At 43.9% G+C, this 27,117-nt stretch overlaps 1 protein-coding gene across 1 annotated transcript in view; it reads left to right on the top strand.

Annotated features, from left to right (window-relative positions):
* pitpnm3 (PITPNM family member 3) overlaps nucleotides 1-27,117 on the top strand; it is a 65,226-nt gene that overhangs the window by 22,428 nt on the left and 15,681 nt on the right. The window contains exons 4-10 of the mRNA XM_053423295.1: nucleotides 7,410-7,477; nucleotides 7,653-7,873; nucleotides 17,949-18,138; nucleotides 20,180-20,302; nucleotides 20,722-20,909; nucleotides 26,235-26,392; nucleotides 26,799-26,969. Of these exons, the coding sequence (XP_053279270.1) occupies nucleotides 7,410-7,477; nucleotides 7,653-7,873; nucleotides 17,949-18,138; nucleotides 20,180-20,302; nucleotides 20,722-20,909; nucleotides 26,235-26,392; nucleotides 26,799-26,969 (1,119 nt within the window). The remainder of the gene's footprint in view (nucleotides 1-7,409; nucleotides 7,478-7,652; nucleotides 7,874-17,948; nucleotides 18,139-20,179; nucleotides 20,303-20,721; nucleotides 20,910-26,234; nucleotides 26,393-26,798; nucleotides 26,970-27,117) is intronic.

Genomic DNA, 27,117 nt, shown 5'->3' on the forward strand with positions numbered 1-27,117 from the left:
ATGTTAAACTCACTTCTGCAATGTTTTACAACTACAGAGCTGCCAACTCTCACGCTTCCGCCGTGTGACACACGCTTTTGCATGTTTTCACACGCACTCACGCCACACATCCAATTTCTCACGCCAAAAAAAACCTGGATCTTTTAAGTGAAGCGCATGACTAAATCTATTTTAACTTGTTGACGAGACGAGACGAAAATGTTGGTGGTTGACTAAGTCACGATCATTTTTTAAAACATCATCGTATCAGGCCGTCATGAAGTACCAGGAGCGGGCGAGTGTGTGTGTGTGTGTGTGTGTGTGCCCCAGATAGCGCACCGGTCCCGAGGCTCCGCCCCCCGCCCCGCGCACTCGCTCAGAGACACAAGACCAGAGCTCCTTCACGTGCAGGAGCTGGTCACTGACTCACCGGCTGCTCAGTGGAAACAGTGAAAACACAGAGTTTCTCTGGTCTCAGCTGATCAGAGCTCAGCGTCTTGATCAGAGCAGAAGCTGCAGTTGGTTTCTACCGAGCTGCAGTTTCTGTGTCCGCCTCCAGCCTGACCTGCTCTCACTTTTCGTTTAAATATTTCGCCAACTAAAATATATATTTTTAAGCTATTAGGCTGCAGCTATATGTTTTTATTTATTTAAAAATAGGGTATTTCTTATTTCATACATTTTCCACAAATACGGGGAGGACTCAAATAACCCTACAAAGGTCTGTGTTTAATTTATTTCAAAGTAGGCCGACACTTGCCTGTGTATTTTCTTCTTGTCATAAGCGTTTGGTTTTTCCTTTGTTGTAACAGGTAAAAATATCAATCAAATGTCAACAGTTTTCTTTATTCTTGTTCGATAATTTCATAAATGCAACAAACCATAGTTTAGTATAGTATAACTTTATATAAAACTTTATTAGCTTTGTTATCAAATATGTTTTGCGGCTCCAGACAAATTTTATTTTGGGGAAGAGGGTCCATTGTGTTGCTTAAAAAGGCTACTGTTTAAGCACTTTATTTGTTGCACTTTTTTGTCTGACGGAAAGTGTGGAGGGAGGCGAACATAAATCATTAACTGCTCTTAAGAATACAATTATTTAAAATATAGGTTAGGTTTCAGTTCAGAATTAGTTGAAAACCATTGTAATCAAAATGTCAATCAACCTACCTTGGTCAAATCTTAAACAAAGGTCTATTAATTAGGCTATATTGTGGTCATTGAGGCACAACAATAGTTTTCTGGTTGAATGTTCAGCTCAAGGCTAGAAGGCCCTACAAGTCATGATCAGAGGAACATGAATCAGAAGAAGTTCAGGTATTGCACATCTTTAGCATACCACCCAAAAATCCACTAGAATGCAGGAAACAACATCTACTTAAACCAACATTTCCTGGGGGTGGACCTTCAGCTATGTCTTTGCGTCACAGAATGTAACCAATGTTGTCCATCTCCAGTCGGCCGCTCCTATCAACGACTTCGGGCCCCAAAGGCCACCAGAATGCAGCGAACAACATGGATACAACGCCAAATTCCAACAATTCCCTGATATTTGAGCCACCAACGTGTGTGGCTGTGTGCGCAGCAAAATGTTGGTCACCCCCGACAAAATCTCACTCCAAGTTTTTTTGAAAAGTTGGCAGCTCTGCAACTAGATTCATCAACTTCCTTGTACACATTTGCTTGGTTGTCTAAATTTCCCAGTTTTCTCATTTTCACCCTCATGTCTTGTCTAAACTATATAATGGAAAATGACACTGTGCCGAGAATTAGTTGAGAACATCGTAACCACTGTCAGTTAGCTTGTTAGCTTAGCATAAATGCTGATTTACAGATAAACAAGTGAGATGATGCAAGTTTATACTGAGATGTAGAGATTGTGTGACCTTAAGACAAAGCCAGGCTTGTTATTCCCCAATTTCAAAGCTGACATCTCCTGTCTGTAGCCTCGTACTTACAGACATTTTAATAAAAAAGCAAAAAAGTTTATTTCCCAAAAGGGTCAAACTCTTCTTTAAAGTGCGTTTGCGATACCAGTAGTTTATTGTAGTTTTTTGCACCCGTTACTGTCTTCTACATTGATTGCACTTCTCTAAACACTCAGACTTGCTTCTTTGTTGTTACATCTTTGCCTTTGAGCATTACATATCTTTTGATATGGATATTGGTTATAATTATTATCTTTTCCCCATGTTTGATGCATTCATTTGGCCAGATATAGATATTGAATATCAAATCAGCATGTCCTTAGTTACTCTGTAAGTATAAAAATGTGTTTGTGTGTGTGTGTGTGTGTGTGTGTGTTTGCGCCTGTGTACGTGCCCAGGAGTGTCTCTTCCGGGGCAGCATGTTGACAGTGAGCAGCTGGGACTGTTAGACACAGATTGTGTGTGCATGTGTCTGAATGTATGTGTCTGTGCGTCTGTTTTATGTGCTCCTTCACCTTATGTTGTGTACGTGTGTGTTTGTCATGCGACGGAGCTGGTGGTGTCTCCTGGGCTCTTTGTGCAGCAGGGCAACACGACAGACCCTGATCTCGGCAGCGGTGAACAGATGGCTGCGCTTGTTGGCATGCCTGCACTGTGCCAGGGGTCAGAGGGGGCTGTTCACCCGGTCAGGAGATATAGCGTTCCTCCAAATGAGCACCCTAACCTGTTGCTGCACATCAGCAAACACTGTCGAGTCAAAGCTTAACATCTTACTTGCAACACAAAAGTTATTAATTCAATCCATGTAACTGTAATGTCTTATTTGGAATGTGGAGCCTCGTCAAATAACGGCAAATATTCCATGTGACATCTCTCATGGAGATTTCTAATGCATACAGACATTGACAGAAACGTTGCCAGTGATCAAAAGCAAATGTAAACATCCGTTGCAGAAACCCGGGTGTCCCTGTGCACCAGACCTCAGGGTGGGATTCGTCATGCGTGAGAGAAGAGATCTGTTATGGAGCGCAGTTTGCATCCAGCTTCCCTCGGTGTTGAGGGAACCTGAAGAAGCTCGGAGTGAAATACATTGTTAACACTATTTTATGTGCAGTCACAAAAAATCCTACATCATCTACATTTGTCATCCACTCTTCCAGCAGCCTATGGAGGGAATTGGATTAAATAATGGTGTAAACAAGTTTGGCCATTCCAATTAACCCTGTGTAGGTGAATGAAATGGATTGAGTCATGTGTTATACTCAAGGTATCACTTAGCCTGGATGCCAGACGAACTTAGCCCCGCCCACAACAGATTTGGTCGGGCAGTTCGGTCTGGGGTCGCTCCATTGGGAAAAAATTATGGCCGGACCGGGCCAATCAGATTGTCAGGGCGGGCTTTATACGATGATTGACAGATGATCAACGGTGACGTAATCAACCACGTCACCAAAGTGCCCTCGGGTTGAATTCGTTTTCAACAAACATGCCTGCCGCTGGCGAGCTGAGATGTGTAGATGCTGCCATTGAGTCTGTTTTAGAAGACATCGACAGCGCATTCATTTTGAAAGAGGAACACAGAACGTGGAGGCGACGCCAGAGCACCGCGCTAATCCCTATCGCCCCGGCGCTTGGCTGTTCACAACGGACGCTGAAGCGACGCTGAACCGCCGGGCAGCGCTAATAATATCACCCGTTGATCCAGTAGATCGCTGCACGGCTTTGTGCCGGTCACACCGGAGGCTGAAGCACCGTGCTTCGCCAAGGCTGCCTCGCGGTGCTTCAGCCTCCGGTGTGACCGGCACAAAGTTTTAACATGGGAGTGGATGGGAGCCAGCAGTTATTTAAGGCTTGGCGCTGCGCTGAAGCGTCCGGTGTGAACCCGGGTTAGTAAATAACTCACAATGCGTTGCTTAGCATACGTCACATACTACGTTGCTCTGATTGGTTGTAGGTCTATCCAATTGAGCGAAGAGGAATTTTACTTCCTGGTCAGTTGAAACACGCCCCATAATTTTTTCCCAATGGAGCGACTCCAGACCGAACTGCCCGACCAAAATGTTGTGGGCGGGGCTAAGTTCGTCTGGCATCCAGGCTAGGTATCACTCCTTTAGCTCCATGTAGCATTTTAGCATCTTACAGCTCAGTGTTTTGGTTTTATGATCCACAGCTATACTCTGATGGTTCACTCTTGTCTCCCAAACATTCCATTGGTTCCAAGAGACAACCGGCATCCACTCCCGGGACAAATGACTAACCTGCTCTGACTCTGATTGGCAGCTTTCTAATCGGACACCCGGGTGAAAGCCCTAATTTGACAGACAGCGAGCTGAGAGAGAGCCTCAGCTTTTATTCTTTGATGTTTGTGACGGTAAACAAGCCGGGAAGAGAAACAGAAAGGCAGACTCTCTTGAATATGGGAAAGGAGTCAGTTACCTATAATCTAAAAGAGACTGAATATTGAACTTATATTTATCTGGTGGACAGATATACCCTTACGGACAAAGCAGGTTATTGCAATAACCATCTCTCACGCAGTAATCAATAGTATAAGCCCTTTTAGTATTATCCCCACCACTGATTTCTTTACACTCACATACTGTTTCAGTATATTGATTGTTGTCACACGTCTGTGTACTGGAAGGCGTTCATAATCATTCCCCACCAGTGTAATCAGAGGCTTTGTTCTGCATCATAAACCTTTTATTATGTTCCCTCAAACTGCAGCCTGTCTTCCTGAATTAAGCTAAAGGTTTGGAGGCAAAAACTAAATATCCCCAAAAGACGCCAACGCTGCTGTTTTCTGTGCACGTCTTCTCTGGATCGCAGATAAATCACAGCGATACTGTAGCGCTCTAATGAGCTTATTCACACTCCAGCAGGCAGGAAACTTTGAGGCCATTTTGCATTTTGTATCCTCCCTGGGAAGAGCCCGGCAGCGGATCCTGCTGATGATGAATGTGGGTGATAAAAGTGGCTGAGATCTGCGAGGAAGAAGATTCAGAGAGAGAGATAAACAGAATATGAAAACTCTGCATGCTGGACACAGAAAGAAGCAATGCTGAGCTTCGTGGAATAATGACATTTTCACTCTTAGTGACACTCACAGAATAGGACACGAGAGGTACCAAACATAGATCAATAGATCAATATTTCAGCCCTTTCATTCAGCTCTCATAGACTTCCCTGCAGAGCCCTTTCATCTTCCCAGCTCTGTTTGTCTTCCTCTCTCTAGGGGCTAAGTTAAGAAACATCTGATTCTTCTGAACTGCTGTGAGGCTTTTTCAACTTTCCACAGCGTGCTTTAAAAGCCCTGGCCATTTGTTTGGGTGTGAATGGGCGCAGGGAGAGAGTTGCTAAAGACCACTGAGCTTCAGAAAGCACATATCGACGGGCAGATCTCAGACCTGTGAGGAGAAACGCAAGAGATGAAAACAGAGAAGCAGATTGATAGTTTGACTCCCGCCTCGAACGACACAAACCTGCTGCAGGAGGGAAAAGAATTGACCCCAGGGAGCCGGTTTAGCGAACAGAAGGATGATTTTGTCAGTTTACTCCAATATAAGAGCAACATCTCTTTTGTCACTGAGCTCGGGAGAATCCCAGCATATGGGCCCGTCTCACAAATCATGATGAGGTGAGTGAAGCTCTCTTATTTCCTCCAGCCGTCTTTCCGACAATATGCTGAACGCAGCTATTTGTTGCAGATTGACAAGACAAATTCCAACATGATGCTACGCGTGGGATGCATGAAGGCTTCTTATAATGCGAGTGTGTTGTAGAACACAGAAAACTGTGACACTTGTAATGAAAACAATTTCAGTTTTCTGGTTAGAGGCGCTGCTCTCACCTTTCTGGGTTTCAGATGAAAGTTTCAAGAAGCAATTTCTTAAAGACTGATCAAATTTCAAAGTATTTCCTGCACACATGACATAATTTTGTTGGAACAGATGTTTTGTAGTGGTTTTCGTGTCTTCAATATCAACAATTGCGTCAACAATTGTTTATCTTCAATCTTTTGATCTCAACCAGCTTTGAAATGATGGTCATCCCTCTGAAAAAGTATGAACAAAACATGAGCACTTGAGTTGAGCTGGTCCTCTCTACGGAGGCCACCATGTTTTTAACAGTAGTCCAAATTAAACACCTTTTGAGTTTTTATGACAACTGAAGGCTGCCACAGGTTCATGTTTGGAAGGGGAGGGTGAGGTGAGGGGGGTTCAGCTGCAACTTTCAACTTCACCACTAGAGTTCACTAAATTCTACACACTGAACCTTTAAGATATTTCACCATTTTCATAATTTGATCGATACCATTTAAATATTTTTAGAGAAGAATGGTCTTCAAACCAATGCCTCATTTCTCTGATACTGTAAATCTACCCGACGGCCAATCACAGAGGAAGGAGGTAGCATAGAGAAGCAGACACACCAAAGAGGAAACCCAGAGGAATGAGGCTTTATTGTTTATAAAGTCATTCATCGCATATAACAAAATTCCAGTCATTGGCACCCATTTATATGATGTCTTCCAAAAACACACTAATGATCTGTACCACAAAATAACTACAATCACGGTTTCATCAAACAAGGCAGATTTCTCTCTGCTCACTTGTCTCCTCAGTTGTGTTTGCACAGTAAAATACTTTACAAGGTGTTCGGGGGAACTTTTCTGCCTCTTTCAGAAAAAGAAAACCTCTCTCCATTGATTTCTTGTTACTCTGTGACCGAAATAGAGCAGCGCCCTGACTCCCCTGTGTGTGCTGAGCTGTTCTCGACAAGCCGGCAGTCGGAAGCAGGCGGTGGGCTGGGAGCGGGGAAGGGAGCTGACAGTGTGCAGAGTCTGTGCGGGCCTCTCATGACAGGCGCTCCCAGACGAGGAGGCCAAGTAAACAACGTGCGAGCGAGCGAGAAAATAGAAAGAGAGACATATGAGATAGAGAGAGAGAGAGAGATAGAGAGAGAGAGAGAGAGAGAGAGCGCTCGGGAATAGGATGGCACAGGGCACAGGGGGTAATGAGCTTGGCCAGGTTCCCTTGATGTGCTGCACAACACAGAGAGAGAAGGACTGATGCTTCTAGTTGTTGCAGCTTCTTGGCTAAAAACGTCCCCGTCCCCTCATCCTCTGTGTCTGGAAAAGAGGTCCATTGTTTTCCCTGCATCACAGAAACCAAAATCCAATTACATGTGGTGGCTTTCGATTCTGCAGCCGAGAAACAACCACACGCCTGCTGTTTATTGTCAGTATTGAATTCTGAATCTCATGGTTATGCTGTTTGAGCCCGAGGGCACATGACCCATCACCCAATTTCCACGAGGAATGAAGAACGATGAAGAGGAATTAGTCATTTGGACCTGTTCACAAATTAATATCCATTTATATTTCTGGTGCATCTGGTGGAAGTGACTCCGGCAGTGATCCTTTCTTTCCTCTTTTCTCTCCGTTTTTTATTCTGCCCTCTTTCCTTCCTTCCTGCCTCTGCACTTTCCTCTTCACATCAGGTCTCTACCAGCTGGGTGGTCCGCGCTGTGCCCCTCAGAGCAGCATTGAAGGACTCGAGGACACTGAGGTAGGATCATTATAAAGAACCACTTAGTGGCCAAGAACGACTAGAAACACCCGGTTATGTGTCTTCTTATGCGGCCCCCGCTCCTCCTTCAAATGTCCCTGTGTTCCCTTCCCTCCCTTGTAGTCTCCCCTTTTCAACTGCTTCTTTTTCAACTCTAATTGAACCCTTTTTGCAGAGGAAATGTAAGACCCATGTGCTGCTGCTGGTGGTGCACGGGGGAAACATCTTGGACACGGCAGGCGGAGACCCCAGCTCGAAGGCCGGCGATGCTGACACGTTGTCGTCCGTGCTGGAGAAGGTGGCGCGGGCGCACTTCCAGGCTGCTGCAGAACACGTGATGATCAAGCTGGTGCCATGTCCGGCCGTGTGCGCTGAAGCCTTCTCCCTGGTCTCCAAGTGAGTGCCTCTGCTAGAACACGCTTATAATCCTGATGTGGTTTATATCCTGTTTAAATAACTGGAGAAGGGCACGAGGTCTGAAAAGGATGTGAGACACCTACTCCGTCCTTCATAGTCACTAGATCTCAATCAGATTAAACAGCTGCAAGATATTTTTTGCAGCATCGTCAAAACACCAAATATAATTGTCAAAGGATGATGTTCATCTCTCCAGTGTGAATTCCAGAGACAATCTCCAAGAAATGAAAGATCTCTTTGTCCCAGAGTCAGTTTTTAGTTACCAAGACTGTTTTAGTGCATCGAGCAAGGCAGCATAATGGAATCTTTCATACAAACTTTATATAAAATACATATATTCACATTTATTGTTAAACCGTGTACTTAAAGAACAGCTCCTAATAGGCATGGTTTTCTGTTGTGGGAGCATACAATTGTCCAATATGTTTCTTTCCATTTAGTAAAGGCAGTAACTTTCAGAGTATTCAGACGATCCATACAGGTGTGAACACAGTGAGGATGGATTTAAGGTCCGATCACTCCAGCATCACTTTAGCATTATTTGATGGTTTCCTGGGACACATGAAGCCTCGTCCTTTCAGCTGTGTGAACACGAATGCTTCCTATAGGCCACTAATCCATTGAAACTTCGAAAAAAGACCCAACTGTAATAGTCAGACTGAGCAGAGGCAGCTTACGTTTGTCTTTGCAAACAAAATGTTGCATGTGTGATTTGAGAGAGGAAGTGAGATCCGATCACAAGTGGTGAGTGGAGACGTTAGTCAGAGCCGGGTCAGAGCAGAACGGGGCCTGATACCTGAACGATGGGAAACACTTTAGGTTGCTCCCATCACTTCTCCTGAAAGTGAGTCCTCCCTTCTTTAGGTTCTTGCAGCTGATGTATGAAGGAGGTGACAACACAATGTGAATAAACCTCGACCTTCCTCCATCAAGAGAGGATCAGATTGGAGTAATAAACCTAGTTAGCTCATCATTAGCTGAGAGAATTGCAAGTTACAGAGGAGAGAAGGATGATTTGAAGAAGAGACGTGCGATAATATAGTTCAATTAAAAAAAGCTAAAGGGATTTGTAGCAATGTGCAACTGTCTTGAGTGATGATGAGGTTTAGACTGATAAACTCCTCATTTCATATATGATCATTTGAGCTGAGCTGTTGTTTACGACCTTTTCTTTAGACGACAGTAACGGCAGCTGACGTTAACTACGAGGCATTTCCAGATGTTTAATTGGTACCAGGTGTTTTACTGTCTAAAAAGAATAAAACAGTGTAAGTAGATGCTGCAATAACTGCTATCTCCTCTCAGTTCTACACCAACAGAGCACAACAAATTCCTAACATTAGAAAAATGTTATTTAATCCTCCAACCTCTTCTTTCCTCCTTCCTGGCTTTAATTACATATTGGTGCCATTTGCTGAATGTATCCACACAGAGACGTGCAGGGACTGCGAGCCAGACGTTATAATGCTCACGGTGCTGCTTCTGTATGACAACACCCATTGAAAATCACTGCCCTCTTCTTGATGCTTTAATGAAACAGGGAGAAAGACGGATGTCCCGAGCCGTCTTAAGTGCTTCTGTCCACAGGCCGCTTGCCGATGAAGTAACTCCTGAGAAGAGTTGAGACATGGCGAGCGTCAGGAGACTGATGCGTTGACACCTTTTAACATCTGCCGAGTTAAACCAGACATGCGTCAAGTAAATTGTCCCTCTGTGATCTTTGAGGGGGTTCTCGAAGAATCGTGGACTCTGCTCGGAGACCGAATCCCCCCCCCCCCCATGGAAATCCAATTTAAATCCACAATACTGAAAGCTCAGCTCATGAAGGAGGAAGCTGCGGTGATGAAATAAACATATAAGGGGAGAAATAATGAGAGGAGTCGTGTGGAATTAGCTGCATGGATTTGCTATGTCAGTCGGCTGATGAATGATGGAGAGACTCTGAAGCTCAAAGTGTTTTTAAGCGATCGGTGCCATTATTTAACTCAATCGCCATCATCACTATTTCTCTACATGACTAAGAGCAATGGACAGTCTGCGCTGTGCTGATCTGTCAAAGGAGGCATTTCAACAATCTGCCCTGAATGATGCACGTCTGCAGGAATTAGCTGGAGGCCTAATGCCTGCTGGGCTTTGAGATGGTGAAGGTTAATTGACAGAATATATTGACCATAGACAACAAACCAGACTTGTTAATTAGTATGCAGATGACATTTTCATCCTTGTGGTCATGTGGTCAATTAAACTCCAAACACTTTAACTACCGTTGCATTTTATTGTGAAGCCTCCTCCTCCTCCTCGGAGGCTGGAGGTGGCTCCTCTGCACGGAGAGCGTGCAATGATCTGTTTGTCTAATTAGCCACAGCCACTGTGTGTTCAGGTTTCATTTGTGATATCAGTTTCCGAGGGAATGGAAGTTAATTGCTGATATGGTGGTGGTAGCTCAGTGATGATTAGCAGTCAGTCGACGAGTCTTCCCCTATGGAAGATTATCTGGTATTATCGGCATTAAAACTCCCAGGTCTCGCTCGCTGCAGGTGCAGTTGTACAGTAATGGAATCCTCGGCTGGAGGATGTTTTCCAGAAACATGCAGAAGGTAAATACGAGTCTGCGTCCACGCATTTCCTGCTTTTTTTCTTCTCGTCCTGCTGACTGCTCAGTGAGCTGCTCAAGCGAAACTAATGATTTCATTTCACATTTAATGTCACACGTCCCACTGGTCACCAGGTTTATCTGTGACAGCGTCACTTAGTTGTCGCCGCACTCCAATTAAATGCCGAGGATGTTTCCGTTTGAATTGTCACTAATCACCGGGGCTCGGAGGATGTGTCTGGCAGTCGCCAGGACCTCGGCCTGCTCCTGTGATTGGCGTTTTGCGGGAGCGAGTCAGTGGCTGGAAGCGCGATGAGTGGAAAGAGATTGGAGTTGTGTCGCAGCTCGGCAGCTTGACGTCTGCTCGACTTTCACCACATCCACAGATAAAATATGCAAAACAACAACTTCCTTTGGGAGTCTTGCAAAACTGAGTTAGTGCAACACGTCTTGATTCCCTGCTCTCAAATGCATCTGGACACACGCACATATGAATACACAATTTCCATGAAGGCACCATGCAAGATGCAAGATTTGCTTAAAAAGCGACACATTCATATTTAAATGTTATGTCACAAAGAACCAAAGCTGTATCAGTAGAAAATAAATACATTAATGTAATATTAAATATACTTAAAAATGTAATGCACAAACCCCAAAATTCAGAAAATGGCTGAAATATCTGCGTTTCATAGTTTTAATGTTTATATGAGATGTTGTAATTTTGAAACATATGAACTAGTTTTTTCCTCAAATTATCATTATTATGATTATATTTATAGATTTCTGTTATAGCTGACTTATGCTGGGTTTATAAGACTGCAACTGATATTTGGTAGTTTTAAATAATATGCACAACACATAACATAAACAACAATCTTGATGCATATTCCTTTCTGTGGTTGATTAAAACAATTACAAGTTACCAAGATACCAAGCAGGACATATGCTTATTGAAAAATGTACTTGTCATTTCTCTTCTGCCAGCGATTCAGTTAGTTTAAAAGTGTCTCTACTCATTTGATCAACCAACATATATATATCAATAATCAACGGTATACTGGACTAGCCATTGGCTGCCTGTCTCACACCCATTTTCAAAATCCATTTCGTTCAGGGAAAGAACAACAACCTCCAAGCTTCACGATTTGACAAGGTTTTGACAAAATTGGATTGTGCAATCTTACAGCTGATTTATCTTTTATTGTTTTTTGGGGGGGGGGGGAGTTTAATTTCAGTGATCTTCTCCCCAAGTGAAAATGTTCCACCAAAACAAGTTTCCCCACCGATACTTTTCAAGGGCACTGACACTGCATCCTGAGTTTAGTGCCTCCCAGGGCGACTGGGATCGATGAAAGCAACACAAATGAGCCAGAGCAGTTTTTTCACTTAAAGCGTAATTGTAAAGAAAAAAAAAAAAGCTCCTGAGCACAGAGAAGTAAAATAAGTGTTTTGTCTCTCCAGTGAAATTTGACAAAGCGCAGATGGCTTTAGGCCCCGACAATATGTCCCGTCAGTCGCGTTCACACACACACACACACACACCCACACAGCAACAAACACAACACTTCTGTCAGTTTCCAGTGTTTGCTCTAAGCACAGTGTTAGACTCGTGGAGGTGTGGAGCCTCATTCTGTTGCGTGCCAACACAAACAGAGGAATCAACCCGCACGCTGGAAGGAGTCGCTGCCGTACGGGTTGTTTCCTCCTTGTTCTGGGTAACGGCTCGGCTGAGAGTCGGCCCACACAGTGGAGGGGACAAAGCCTCTTCTCAGGTAAACAAACCACTTCGGAAACAGATTGTGATGATTCCTTGTGTTGTGCGCGACACCCCCAGAGAGGATGAGCATGTTTTTCAGCCTGTGTTGACCCTGTGGACCCTTGTGTTCATGGCCTCTTGTGCTGGGAGGGGCTCTCAGGGATCATTATTAGCTCTGCCTGCTAATGAACGTACCTGATGGCATTGGCTCAGAGCGACAACACACACACACACACACACACACACGTAAAGCATAGTCACACTCGCAAAGACGCATCCCACACAAAACAAACACAGTTGGAAAGCATCAACGAATGTGTGTCACTGCACCATAACACGTTCAGTTAACAGCAACAGTGAAGAAACTCTCAACCCGACTTCCGCTCACCGTCACCAGGAGACGAGAAAGAAACTTTTCAACACATTTCAAACTTTAAAAAATAGATAATTGATGGAATAGATTTGGTGAGTCATTATACAGGATCACTTTTCCATCAGGGGAGGAGGAAGAGAAAGTCCTCCTGTCTGTGTGCACAGCGAGAGTGACCTCGGCTCACCGAGATGGCGACTCATTATTCTGGCCATCGGCGGCTGGGGACATGCCTCTGCTATTTCTGGGTGCTCTCCCTAATTACGAAGACTCTGCGGACGGCCATTGCTGTTCGTCTTAATTGTGCAGCGCTAATCCAACCATTAGGAAAGGGGGGGGGGGGGGCAATTATGCAGGAATCTGACAGACACTAGAGTTTTCAGTTTGACATTGTGTGGCCAGAGGCAGGGGGGGGGGTCTCTATCTCAAGGTCAGGCTGCATGTGATGAGGCCGATTCAAGGTTTTATCAGCTCTCAGTATTGAACAGTGTTGTGCTTTGACGGTGCTAATAGAAAAATCCACATGGTAGTCACAGGCGTCGAGATCCACTCAAAAGCCGCCTTCGCTCAAAGATGAAGGATAACTTTAGTTCCAGACAGTCTCAGGTCAACTGACGCCAATAACAGAGCAGCACATTACACTTACTCTTCAGAAACGTGCACGCAGCAGCACGACCTCAGCACGTTCTCGGTTAACAACTCTTTTACTGCTGAGAGTGGAGCTGTGTCAACGAGGTGAATGCAGCCACTAGTGAGTGATGACTCACATCTTGAAACGACGAGGGCGACTCCGTGACGTGAAGCAGCCTCCTGTACTGTGCCCCCCCCCCCAGTGGATGTGGCTCTTCTGAGGCTTATTTGAATGATCTGTTGTGTCTGTGCTGGCGGATGAGTGTCAGGTCGGATATCTTCACTGTGGCCCGTTAGACGACACTTTGCATCAACATGTGCTCTTGATCAAGAACCTGGATCTGAAGCTACACACTTTAAATCCCCTGCACCAATTGGCCTTGACCCCCTGGATATGATTAACAATGATTATCAACCGACTTTATAACAGTGGAACATCTAACTGCAGGACAGACGGGACAGTTTGATCTAATGATCAATACACAGTGAGTCAGCCTGTTTATTACAATGTAACGTTAGTTCTCTCCATAGAAACTTTTTTTCCAAACTACATGTACAGGAAAAAGGAGTAATGTGATTTAAATATCATTTTTATTTGCTACTGGAGTAAAAAAAGAGAAATTATTTCCAAGGTTATTTTGCAATATTTCATACTTACAAGCATTTTACTCCAGTGGTCACCATGTTGATTGGCGAGTTCTGAATACTCTATTGTTAAAGGGTTGTTTGAATGGCGAGATGGCCACTACCCCTCCATCACAAATGGGTCAACACTACCCATACATGGCCACGTGCAAAATGAAGCTAGACCCAAGGGGCAGGGGCTAAGGGGGGAATGGGGACAGTGTCAATAACCAAGACGGCAGAACAACATCTGTCCCCCCCCCCCCAGCAAATACGCTATAGCATAAAACTGTTTGTCTGGTGTCACAGCCTCATTGATCACTTGATTTTTCATAGGTAATTATAATAATCAGATAATTAGGAGTAATCATGGCTATTAAGTACAGATGGGATTTGGATGGTTTGGTGGTGCAGCTTTTCCTGATCACAGATTCTAAAAATAGAATAGCCTGCAACCCTCCAGCGTGTTGTACCATCAGTTTGGCTCATGCACGCGCACACACACACACACACACACACACACACACACACACACACACACACACACACACACACACATACACACACACGCACGCACATTTCTCTGCACTCTTCTGAATGTAAAACAGTGGCTGCTGTTTGTTAATAATACTAACAAGTGCTTGCATAATCAAGCAATTATGCGATGCAAATAATGAGAGTCTCACCTGACATTTGCAGTGCAGCAGGTGTTGAACCTCTGCTGTGTGACTTGTGAATCCTGGTCAAAGGAAACGCTGCGGTCAGAATATTAATTGGAGCTTTGTTGTTTTTGTGGAGATTCTCTTTGAATAAGTTTGTGGGGTTATGTAGGTGTTTTTTATTTTATACAAGATTCTAATGAGATCAAGGCCAGAACAACCACAAGTCCTCATTGGTTCTTAATTGGTATATAGGGATTTCTCATTTAAGTCCCCAAATTCATTAACAGGAACCTGACACACAGACAAATGGAGGGATGAGGTGTGATGGTATATTGTTGCACGGCGAGTCCTCCTGAGAGCAACGTGCCACCGTCGCTGCTTAAATTGCCTGAGCCGGATATTTCTCCCGGATTGAGAGTGACTGTTGTTATGCAAATAAGTTTTTGCGCGGTACCGTTGGAGGTAAAAAGGTTTTCCCTTTGTTCCTTGTATCCTTTCAAATCTGCATGGGAGCCGCACGCAGAGAACAATCCATCACCATACGCTGCCCCCAGGACCTGGAGTCACACTCTGCATTTCAAGAGTCTGCAGGTGATGTCTACACACTTCTTCTGCTGACAGCGACACATCAGAGACACATCCTGGGGGCGTGACGCCTCGCATCGCTGCATTTATAGCGACTAGTGCAGCGGGAGACTGCCAAGAGTGAAGCTGCAGGAGAAACTAACCCAACAGGGAATATGCTTTATAGAGATTACAGGAAAGTTAAAACACGCTGCGGCAGCACAATTGAGTCTAAGAAGAGTCCGCAGCTCACTGCTCAGGGAGCTCCGTGCATCTTCTGCAGGACCCAGAGCCCGTTTAAAGCTTAACCGACTATTTTGTGGATGATATGATTGCCTGTATGACTTTCATGTATTTCTGTCAAGCAGAATAGGATGAATTTTCAATTTTCAAACATTTTCCAACCTCTTCACACCTCTTGTGGTTCATGTAAATAATTTCCCTCCGCCACAGAAGTGTCAGTTTGCTGTGAAGAAGCAGTGCGGATTGTGAAGGTGGCTTCACCCCCCCCAGCTTCAGAGACTGGCTGCTGAACAGTGAGTCGCTGCCAGCACAACGAGCACATCACGTCTCTCTTCCGCCCGACGTGTTTCCCAAAGCACTGCAGCACAGTATATTGAAACTGGTGCAGGAATTGGCCATGTTTTTTTGTTAGAAGTTCTAAAATTTTGGGTCCAAAGTTTGGGTTGGAAAGAAAAATGTGCTTCAGCCCTCAAAAATGGGATTTTAATGAGAAAAGTCGTATCAGGCAATCAAGTAAATGGCTCAATCATCCTTATTTACATGGGATAATTCACAGAAAGTCAGAGGATTTGTACATTTTAGTTTCCTGCATCATTTTTTACTTCAACTTCCATTTCCTCCTACTCAGGGATGGTGTAACCATGACAACACAATGTTTGGCTCCAGATAAACAAAGCTCACAAGCCCCCCCCCCTTCCCCCAAGAGGCACAAAGGGGCCCCTCAGTGACTTACAGAATAAATCCTGGCAGCCCGATAAGAAGTAGAACAACAAGAGCAACTCGCACCTTTTGGGAAATATTTGCTCCCCAAGATTAGAAAAACAAAGTGTGAGAGCATGAGAAAAGAATTAACCTCAATTAAAAGATAAAAACATACACGTTTGAACGATTACAGTTTTCTCTCCTATTCGCTGGCAGTGGAGAGGGTGCAGTGTGCGGAGCCAGTTACTCAGTGAGGAAGACAGGACTCGCTGAGATGTTGGTCAATATCCAATTATCTCCAAATGCCCATTAAGGAACAGCTGTTATTATTATTTTGGGTTTTCACCATCTGTATTTTATTCAACACTAATGCACATATTTTTAAAAAACAAACCTTTTTTCCTTCTGTGATTGTGCCACTAGTCCTCATGCACACGACGTCACAGTTCACTGTTGCTTTGTGTAATGAGTAAGCACCAGGAACAACAACAACAACAACAATGGGAGTTATACAACAGCTTCTCTGAGCTCATTCACCAAAAAAAAACAATCTTATCGCCACCTTTTTGTCCCGGCTTGCTTGTATGATTCATTTTTGTGTTGATTCCCAGTTTGTGTCTGGATGGAGATTTTTTTACAAAAGATATCAGTAAAAGAAAATGTCCACAGTAGCTTGGACAAGGCATTAATATCACAAAAACCTCTGATAAATTCCTCTGTGCCACAGAGCTGCGTTTCGGTTGACGTGTTTGTACTTTACAGCAAACGTGGGCCCCAGTGTTTACGATGACTCAGTCCCAAAAACACCAACGTCCTGCTGCCAGAAATACTAAATATCATGTATTCATCCACAGCCGAAAACTGGACCCTACCAGATTTAAAGGTTCAGCTTGTGTCTTTTCCCCTGTTTGAATTTGAGGGTTGGTGGATGGAGGCTGTCGTGTGTTATTCCGCTTGTAAAACCCTCTGCTTCAAATCTGTGAGTTCAGGCTTTATCAATACAAACTGACTCTGCTTGACAGAGGGAGTGACGGGGATCTGGAGCTCAGTGAGTTCAAAACCTTCTGAGAGACGGATTTCCAACTGCTGGTTTTGGACGATAGGGAAAAAAGTTGTTGATCTTTCATCCTGGGAGAACGAGTGTGTGCTGCCCAAAAATGTTGTATCAAATAAATGTTGTGTCAGCGCCACGTGAAAATTGTGAGTCCCTACACTCACACAGAGGTTGGGCCCCCCGTGTGTATTGAGGTGTCCATCGTTGGTGACGTATCTCATATCTCAGCCTTGGTGTAGCCCGGCTGCTGCTTCCTGCAATCAGAGCATCTGATGGATGGTGACGGGGTCGACGCCGCGGCTCAAGGAGAGAGAGACCAACGTCATCTTTTAATGTTTTCCCCAAGCTGTCACATGAAGTGTCTCACTTGATCAACACACACACATACACACATACACACACACACATACACACAATAATGTCCCTACAGCTGCACAGAGATGCAGGCTGTGCCCTGCTGCTGCCACTTCTATAGGTTATATTCCTTGAGATAACATCCTTCATCTCGCTTATGTACACACACACACACACACAGACAAACACACACACACATACACACACACAGACACACACGCCGTACCACTGTGGAAAGGCTCGGCTCACCTCAGATAGCGATCCCGGTGAACAGATTGGATGGATGAGACATCATTAGGATGCAGGGGGAAGCGTATCACAAAAAGGAGCTTGAAGAACTTTTTGTAACCTTCACTTATTTAATTTTTTTACTAAACTCTGCATTAGGAATTGATGAGTGGGATTCTGCTAACTTCTAAGGAAACTCCAAAGCGGTCTTTCTTTTCACTTTCATCCACCCTCCTTCCTGCCTCTCCCCCTCCCCCCCCCCCCCCTCCAGTCTGAACCCATACAGCTACGATGAAAGCTGTGTGTCCAGCAGCGTGGACCACCTCCCCCTGGCCGCCCTCCCCCTCCTCGCCATCGTCTCACCGCGCTACCAGGATGCCGTGGCGACGGTCATCGCTCGAGCCAACCAGGTGTACCACGGCTTCCTGCAGTCAGAGGACGGCCAGGGCTTCACGGGTCAGGTCTGTCACACCTCGGGGAAGAGGAGAACTCCTACACTCTCATTATTGAGTAATGGGCCGTACACACCATAATGGGAGTCGATAATTGTCAAAGGAGGGAGAGATTGCGTTTGAGTGGGATGTGTAATCTGTGGAAACTGTGGGGGCTCAGGCCCAGAGGAGCACATTTCACTCTCTTTGGTAACAAGCTGCTTTTTTTCTAACGAGGTAATAACGTGGGAGAGGATAGTTCACAATTAACTGGCCGTGAAACACAACATCCGTGCTCAGCCTCACATCATGCAACGTATTCCAAATGTGATTACAGGACAAAAAGTGTCCAAACAATTATTGAAAAAATAATGTGCCTCTACAGTCGAAGAGGTTGTGATTTGGTTTTCGCATTTGTTTTGTTTGTTAGTTAGCAGGATTCTGCAAAAACTACTTATAGGGGTTTGAAAGAACCCATTAAATGCTGGTGCAATCAGAATCAGAATCCAGGAATACTTTTTCACTTTCTCTAACATTCAGAGATGTTTTTCAACATTTGCGTAGATTTCTTAGAGAATAATTTCTGGATATTGATGAAAAACTAAATCAGCTTTGTATAAAAATGCATCTCTACTGGATTTAGATGTGGTTTCCATAGGGGATCTGTTACGGCCTTGGCGGAGGATCGTCCTCTACCGAGTGACATTCAAGTTTGAAATTAAACTTATCAAAATGTCAGGCTTCTGAAAGCCACTGATCAATACAGTTGATTGGCCAATCAAGAAATTATACAAAGCCAAGTTCACATCCCACTGCTGATTACAATCACAGCAATGTCCACTTGATTGATAGTAGATCCGGTTTAATGTGATTGGTTCTTTCAATTCTCACTGGATGATGGATGGATGCTGTTAATATTTGACTTTATCTGCTTTCATTTTCATCCTCTTTTCTCTCTCTCCATTATTTGTCCTATAGATTTTTCCACTTGTAATTATATTTATTGGGATGAGCTGGAGCTTTATTTCCTTCCAGCACTATTTACTACCTGACGATAGTGGAATCACGGATTGGCACAAAAATAAAAGATTTTTCTCCCAGTTTCTTAATACAGATGCATTTTAAACAGGTTGCACTGGGAGGGTGTTTGGTGCAAACTAAAACCACAAAGTTTGGAAAAAACTCAAAAAAGTATTTGACCTTGAGACACGATCATGTGGTAACAGTAAAATAAGAGCAACAAAACCAAATTTACACTCAAAATAATTTTTGGGGTGGGATTTCTGCCAAGGATTTTATGTTTTTGTTTTGTCAGTTTGTTAGTTTGCAGTATTATGCAAAAACTACCAGAGGTTTTTTTCTCTCTCTTTAACATTTCTTTTTATTCAATAATTAAAGGGTCATGATGGGGACAAAAAAATAAATAAAATATGTATCTAGTGAATTTAAATGTGGGTTCACAAGGGGACTGTTTTGCCCTGACAGAGGTATGTGCTCTTCGGAGGGACATTCTAGTTTCCACCCATTTGCTTGTAATTGCAATTTAATTGACATCGTAAACACAGCATGAGCTGTTGTTGATCTATTTTTTCCGTCAATGCAATGCACTGAAGGAAATGAAGCCTCAAAACATTAAAACAAAATTTGAACAGTAGTGAAACAGCCAGGGAGTGCTATCCACAAGCTGCTCCTGTATATGAAAAAGACTATTACACATTTTTGACTCACATTTGGCTTCATCATTGTGACATCTTTTAAGCAGTGGTTGTACAATTTTTGATGCCGCAACATAGCGTGATAGTTTAAATCAATCGATCTCTGACATGATAATTGTTATAATCATATTCTATGACATTTAATAGATGGTACATAGTCATCCCTCTTTGAATATAGAGTGGGACGGGGCACAGTGAGTCACACCATCCCATCTCTATGAAAATATGTTGTTTTCTCTTTCTATATTTTTTGTTATTCCATTCATACACCTCTCCAATCTCCCCCCTGTCGAACCTTTCACTGACTGAGAGCACCGTACGCGAAGGGGCGTCTAAATCATGAATTTTCCTCGCAGGTCTGCCTGATGGGCGACTGCGTGGGAGGTGTGCTTTGCTTTGACGCTTTGTGCTTCAGCAACCACCAGAGGCCCGGCAGCCCCGACGGCAGCAGCAAGAACAACAGCACCGAGAGCCTGAAGGTATGAGCTCAGCCTTATGGTGATGGCATGATGGGGATACTGCAGGTCTGTGGGGCTACTGGAAACTAGTAAGAAAAGTTTACTCTTGATATGAGATATGGGAAATGATCAAGATTACACTCCTGTGTCTCTGTACCTTGGCACAACTCCCCTGCTCTTTTAAAAAAAGGACCTGTGTTACATTTGTAATGTCCCAAAGCAGCTTGTCATTTTGCTGATCTGAGTGTCACATGATTTCCCATTTTCTGCCCGTTACTCCCCCTCTCTTCTCCTCCCCTCTCCCATTCAAATCCACTCACATCTAACACTGTTCACTTGGGAAAACACATCCACTCCCCTCAGATTATGTGTAATCTCCCGGTGCAGCGACACCAATGAGGCTTCACAGTAACTTGAGTGCTCTCGTCCCTCCTCTGTAGGATAACTCGGGCCTGCTCGGGGAGACCGGCCTGGATCTGAGTTCTAGCAAGAGGCTGAGCAAGAGCAACATCGACATCTCGGCGCCCAACGAGGGCCACGGTCAGAGTGGGCCGCCGCTCAGCCGGAAGCAGAGCGACTCCTACGACGGAGACGCCACATCCACCAGCCAGCACAGCTTTTTCTCCAGGTAGAGCAGCACACATGAACCAACCTACACACACAGGGGATGTGGTGATGAGATGATACCCAAGAAAAATTATATCTAAATGATTGAAAATCTTACGTTTTAGATGGTGCTTTTCAATTTTTAGAGTCAGAGAAATAAGTGAGTCAGAGTTTTATTTTACACGTGTGAGTGGAGATTATTGAAAGCAGAAGTATGAGAGGAAGCACAAATCTCAGTCAGTGACATCACCGCCAGTCTCCGCAGGGCAGGGATGAAGGTTTCACGATTGACTGTTTGAAGAAGGCTCTCATCAGCTGTGAGAGTCAGAAGAACAGAGATGAGATGAGGAGGTTCTGGAACTGGACGTATTATGGGCCGATGAGATGAACCTGTGATGAAAATATAGAGAAAGAGATGTGCTGCTCAAGACTCAAATCAGCACAATCTCATCTGTGAAGCACGGGGCCGGCTGCTGCTCCTGGAACAGACCTGGAGATGATTGCAGCAGAATAGATTCAGGCATCTACAGAAACAAAATTGCTGCCAATTTTCAGATGGATGCATCCAGACCCATTGAGAGGAACTTCATCATGCAGCAAAACAATGACTCATAACACAACAAAAGACTTCATCAGGGGGGAAAGTGAAAGGTTTTAGACTGTGGCCGGGTCAATAACTGGACTTTAACCTAATAGAGCCGCATTTCACCTCCTGAAGAGGAGACTGGAGAGAGAAGCACCTGAAACAAACAGGAGGTGAATGAGGCTGCGGTAAAATGAAGAATACAACAATTTGGTGATTTCAGGCTTGATAAATTTAATGCAAGTAAGGATTATGTTACTACATTTAAACATAATTTATGCCTGGTGCACAAAAGAGGATTTTCAGCTCTTAATTGATTTTTAAAACGTGATGGACGACAGCCACAGATTAAACAGACCTTTTTTATGTTATAATCTTCAGAAAACACTTGCTCTGTTTGTAGGAAATGAATTTCACAGTGAACAATCCAGAGACTTAGGCTATTGCAGAAGCTTGGAGAATCGATGTTGTCAGCTAGCCGGGCCTGCAGGTTTTCTGTTTTGCAGCAAAAAACACAAAAGGATTTAAAAAGCATCTGCAGCAAATCACACACACTCATAGATATCAGGCCCCTATTCCTTTAACACCCATGAATTGTTCCCTGGGAAATTGCTGAATATATATAAACAAACAACAATGTTAAAGAAAGTGATAGAAAAACATCCCTTCTACCAAAGCGTCAATAAGATTGTTGTGATGCGTAATGCTGATAACAGACAAACAGCAATGAACACAGATGAGCCTCCTTGACAGAGGTGAAAAATAATAATCACTCATTCTCACATTTATCACAATATACTCCAGACAAACCCCTAAAGCTCGACAACAAAGCTCATCAGACATCAGACGTGTGGAGCGGGATTAGAAATTCCATCATCCCTTTCTGTCAAACAGCCTTTGTCCATCAGTGATGAGTGTGTTCCAGCTTCGCATTAATGATCCAGATGTTGCACGCCGGCCCTCGTCCAGGTTTCCCTAGAATGTGTCACCCTGTCTCGCTCCTTGCTCTTTATCAATATTTTGCAGCTTGACTGCCCGGCCGCTGCTGATCTATAAATAGCCTGTTTGTGCCAGAGCCAGCCTATTTGTGCGGGAGACCGAGCGCTGCGGGTAAATTTAGCTGGGTCAGGGCGCCTGGAGGAAGGTGGTGGTGGGGGGGGGTTAGCTGCCATGTTGACTCAATTCAACTAAACCAGTGTTCCCATTCCACAACACATGCTCCACTGGGCTTACACCATCACAGCCTGAAAGTCCCGAAGACAGGATCCCGTCAATTCACGGTTTGTGCCACCCTGTGTTCTAGGCAGCGCACTTCTCGCCCTTCACTTCCTGTTCCACTCCGGATTAAGCCTGGTTGAGCGGAGAGCTACCTCCGCTCCCTGATTTGCTCTTTTCCCATACTGGTGGAAATTCCCAGTCATCGGGGGGGTTTGTTAAAACTTCTTTTCCCTGACGTTTCACATGTCGCTTGCTCCGCTTTGGCCCTGGCTAGAAATTACCTGAGATCATGTGATCCAAGAGAGTGAACTCGCTGCAGAACACGGTGTGGCAGATTTTTTTTAATGTATTTTATGTCACACTTTCTTTTCTTTTATCTAATTCTGCCGAAATCTGTCAGGAATGTTTATTTTTCCTAATTTCGCAATAAAGCTGACTTCTACAGTTGAGCTAAAAATAACCCGAAACTCCTAAGTGGACGTCATCTGTTCTATCTAAGGAGCAATGAAAAAGGAAGCATCTGTCCATAACTAATGTCCATTAGAAAATCTGTTAGACACGATTAACCTCTAATGTGGAGTCATCAGCATCATCTCTCTACTGAGCCTATATTTAGAGTTTAGACTTTTACATCATTTCTCGTAAAGAAACAGTCCAATAGAGAACGATTGGCAAATGCTATGTTTGTCATGATTATTCAACATGGTTTTAACAGTTTGCAGTTAAACTTAATGTGGTGCAAACATATTATTCAGCCCATCTCGGATGAAGAATCCCAGCATCTGAGGACACTTGACATCAGTCCACAGAAGTATAAACTCCTTCTATTAATCACACTCATCCCTGTGGTGCACTCTAGATATACAGTGCCTTGCATAAGTATTCACCCCCTTTGGACTTTTCTACATTTTGTCATGGTATAACCACAGATTAAAATTTATTTCATCGTGAGTTTATGAAATGGACCAACACAAAATAGTGCATCATTTGGAAGTGGGGGGAAATATTACATGGATTTCACAATTATTTACAAATAAAAATCTGAAAAGTGCTGAGTGCATATGTATTCACCCCCTTTACTGTGAAACCCCTAACAAAGATCTGGTGCGACCAATTGCATTCACAAGTCACATTTGCAAGTCACATAATTAGTAAATAGGGTCCACCTGTCTGCAATTTAATCTCAGTATAAATACACCTGTTCTGTGACGGACTCAGAGTTTGTTGGAGATCATTACTGAACAAACAGCATCATGAAGACCAAGGAGCTCACCAAACAGGTCAGGGATAAAGTTGTGGAGAAATATGAAGCAGGGTTAGGTTATAAACAAATATCCAGAGCTTTGAACATCTCTCTGAGCACCATAAAATCCATCATAAGAAAATGGAAAGAATATGGCACAACCGCAAACCTACCAAGAGGAGGCCGTCCACCCAAACTGAAGAGTCGGACAAGGAGAAAATTAATCAGAGAAGCAACCAGGAGGCCCATGGTTACTCTGGAGGAGTTGCAGAGATCCACAGCTGAGGTGGGAGAATCTGTCCACAGGACAACTATTAGTCGTCTACTCCACAAATCTGGCCTTTATGGAAGAGTGGCAAGAAGAAAGCCATTGTTGAAAGGGATCCATAAAAAATCCCGTTTGGAGTTTGCCAGAAGCCATGTGGGAGACACCGCAAACATGTGGAAGAAGGTGCTCTGGTCAGATGAGACCAAAATTGAACTTTTTGGCCTCAATGCAAAACGCTATGTGTGGTGAAAACCCAACACTGCCCATCACCCTGAACACACCATCCCAACAGTGAAACATGGTGGTGGTAGCATCATGCTGTGGGGATGCTTCTCTTCAGCAGGTACAGGGAAACTGGTCAGAATAGAGGGGAAGATGGATGGAGCCAAATACAGGGAAATCCTTGAAGAAAATCTGATGCAGTCTGCAAAAGACTTGAGACTGGGGCGGAGGTTCATCTTCCAGCAGGACAATGACCCTAAACATACAGCCAGAGCTACAAAGGAATGGTTTGGATTAAAGAATGTTAATGTCTTAAAATGGCCCAGTCAAAGCCCAGACCTCAATCCAATAGAGAATCTATGGCAAGACTTGAAGATTGCGGTTCACAGACGGTCTCCATCCAATCTGACTGAGCTTCATCTTTTTTGCCAAGAAGAATGGACAAACCTTTCCATCTCTAGATGTGCAAAGCTGGTAGAGACATACCCCAAAAGACTTGCAGCTGTAATTGCAGCGAAAGGGGGTTCTACCAAGTATTGACACAGGGGGGTGAATACTTATGCACCCAACAGATGTCAACTTTTTTGTTCTCATTATTGTTTGTGTCACAATAAAATTTATTTTGCACCTCCAAAGTACTATGCATGTTTTGTTGATCAAACGGGAAAAAGTTTATTTAAGTCTATTTGAATTCCAGTTAGTAACAATACATAATGGGAAAAAGTCCAAGGGGGGTGAATACTTATGCAAGGCACTGTATATACACAGATGCTGCTGCTGTCTTGAAGTTTTTGGAGTTGTCTGAATACTTAAACCACCGGGCGGGCACATGAAAAGAGAGAAGACGGAAAAAACTATGAGGGAAGCTAAAGACAATCAAAGCAATGATGATCTGACTTTTAAAGATTGGCTATACTCTGTCAGCTAATCCGTGCTCCCAGTTCAGGACTTGATGGGGGGAGTCTTGGCTCACTGGAGAGCAGAGGCAGACAGACGAGGCTGAGCTCGGCTGTTCAAACAGCTGTAAGCATGATGCAGCCGGCGAATCCAGAATGAACGGCTGATAAAGGGCCGGTGCCGACAACGACCCGGAGTCTTCAAACACGCCGGCCGACAAGCGAAAGCAGCGCTGACTGTGTCGAGACCCAGATATTTGCCTTCTCAATTTCAACACGCACATTTTTGACTTTAAGGATTTTATATTTAACCCGTCTCCTGTTCTGTCATGTACTCAAACTCCTCATTGCTTAACTATTCTTATTTCAACAACTGAACAATGGATGGGGTTGAAATTAAGATTTAAATCCCCAAATTATAGATCTTGTATTACTTACCTGATTCCACACCATGCTTCACAGCTTTAAAAGAATAAAAGATTGTTGCAGCATCTTGAATGTTGTATAAAGAAAAATCCTGACTGCTTCCTATATATTACTTGCCAATTATAATTTGAATAATGATAAATAATATCTTTGATTTATGTAGTGTTTCTCAAGGTACTTAAGTTGCCTTCACAGAGATTAGGGATACAAATAATAAAATATAAGTGAAACACAACATAAAAAGGACAGAAAATCATAATAGAAATATTAGCTGAGGATAAAAATAACCATTTTCATCAAAAGCCTTTGTGACTTGGGGGTATTCAGATGTTTTTCAATGGGGATCTCTCAGGTCCTCCTGACAATCGCATCTGAAGAGCGAAGGACAAACCGTTTTCAGCTGGTCCCCCGCTGAGAGACGGTCAGCACTGAAAGAAAAATCAGGTTCTCTGGTTGATTAAATAACATGTTTTGTGTCCATGTCTCTTTAGTTTAATGAAAGATGGCGTCGAGCTGCGTGGCAGCAGCAGCCCCAGTCTGGTGCTGAACCCGGGCCGGTTCGACTTCGAGGTGTCGGACTGCTTCCTGCTGGGCTGCCCGCTGGGCCTCGTGCTGGCCATGAGACGCACCGTGCTACCTAATGTCCAGGGTAAGAGGCACACACATGCAAAGAACATACGAGCGTTCAATTCTTCACATAGACGTATAAACAGAAAAAAATGCAGAAACACAGTTTATATCAAATCTAATCCACCTGATCTGACACCCGCGGATTGAAAGTTGTTGTGCTTTACGATCCAAGGTGAAAGGGTGATTGTGGTTCACCACAAGAAGATGCATACGTCCATTCACAGTGGTGGACAGTGACCAATTGCCATATACTGAATAGAGATATACAGATAAATAGTTTAACCATGTTCAGATAAAAGTGGGTAGAGTTAGTGTAGTATATACAAATATATACCATGACGCTGTTGAATGGTACTTGACGTTCAGTCTGTGCAAAGGGAATGAATTTAAAAAAAGCTTTAATATCGCTCTCCTCTGACCCTCAGTGAGTCAGCTCCATCCGGCCTGCTCTCAGATCTTCAACCTCTTCTACCCTTCGGACCCTTCAGCCTCCAGACTGGAGCCGCTGCTGCAGCCTCTCTTCCACAAGTTGCCCCCATTTGCTGTGCCCCGCTACCAGCGCTACCCACTGGGGGACGGACGCTCCATGCTCATTGGTAAGATCGCCCATTGGAGAGCTAGAAAATCAATTCACCGGTTTGGGGAGATGTGAGAGCAGCTCCTGCTGAATATTGCATCGGTTAATCTATTTTCTAGTGTGATTGTAGTCCCATGTTAATAACCTTCTGGATTTTGCATTTCAAA

This window comes from Pleuronectes platessa, chromosome 5, assembly GCF_947347685.1.
Source record: "Pleuronectes platessa chromosome 5, fPlePla1.1, whole genome shotgun sequence".
Taxonomy (NCBI): domain Eukaryota; kingdom Metazoa; phylum Chordata; class Actinopteri; order Pleuronectiformes; family Pleuronectidae; genus Pleuronectes; species Pleuronectes platessa.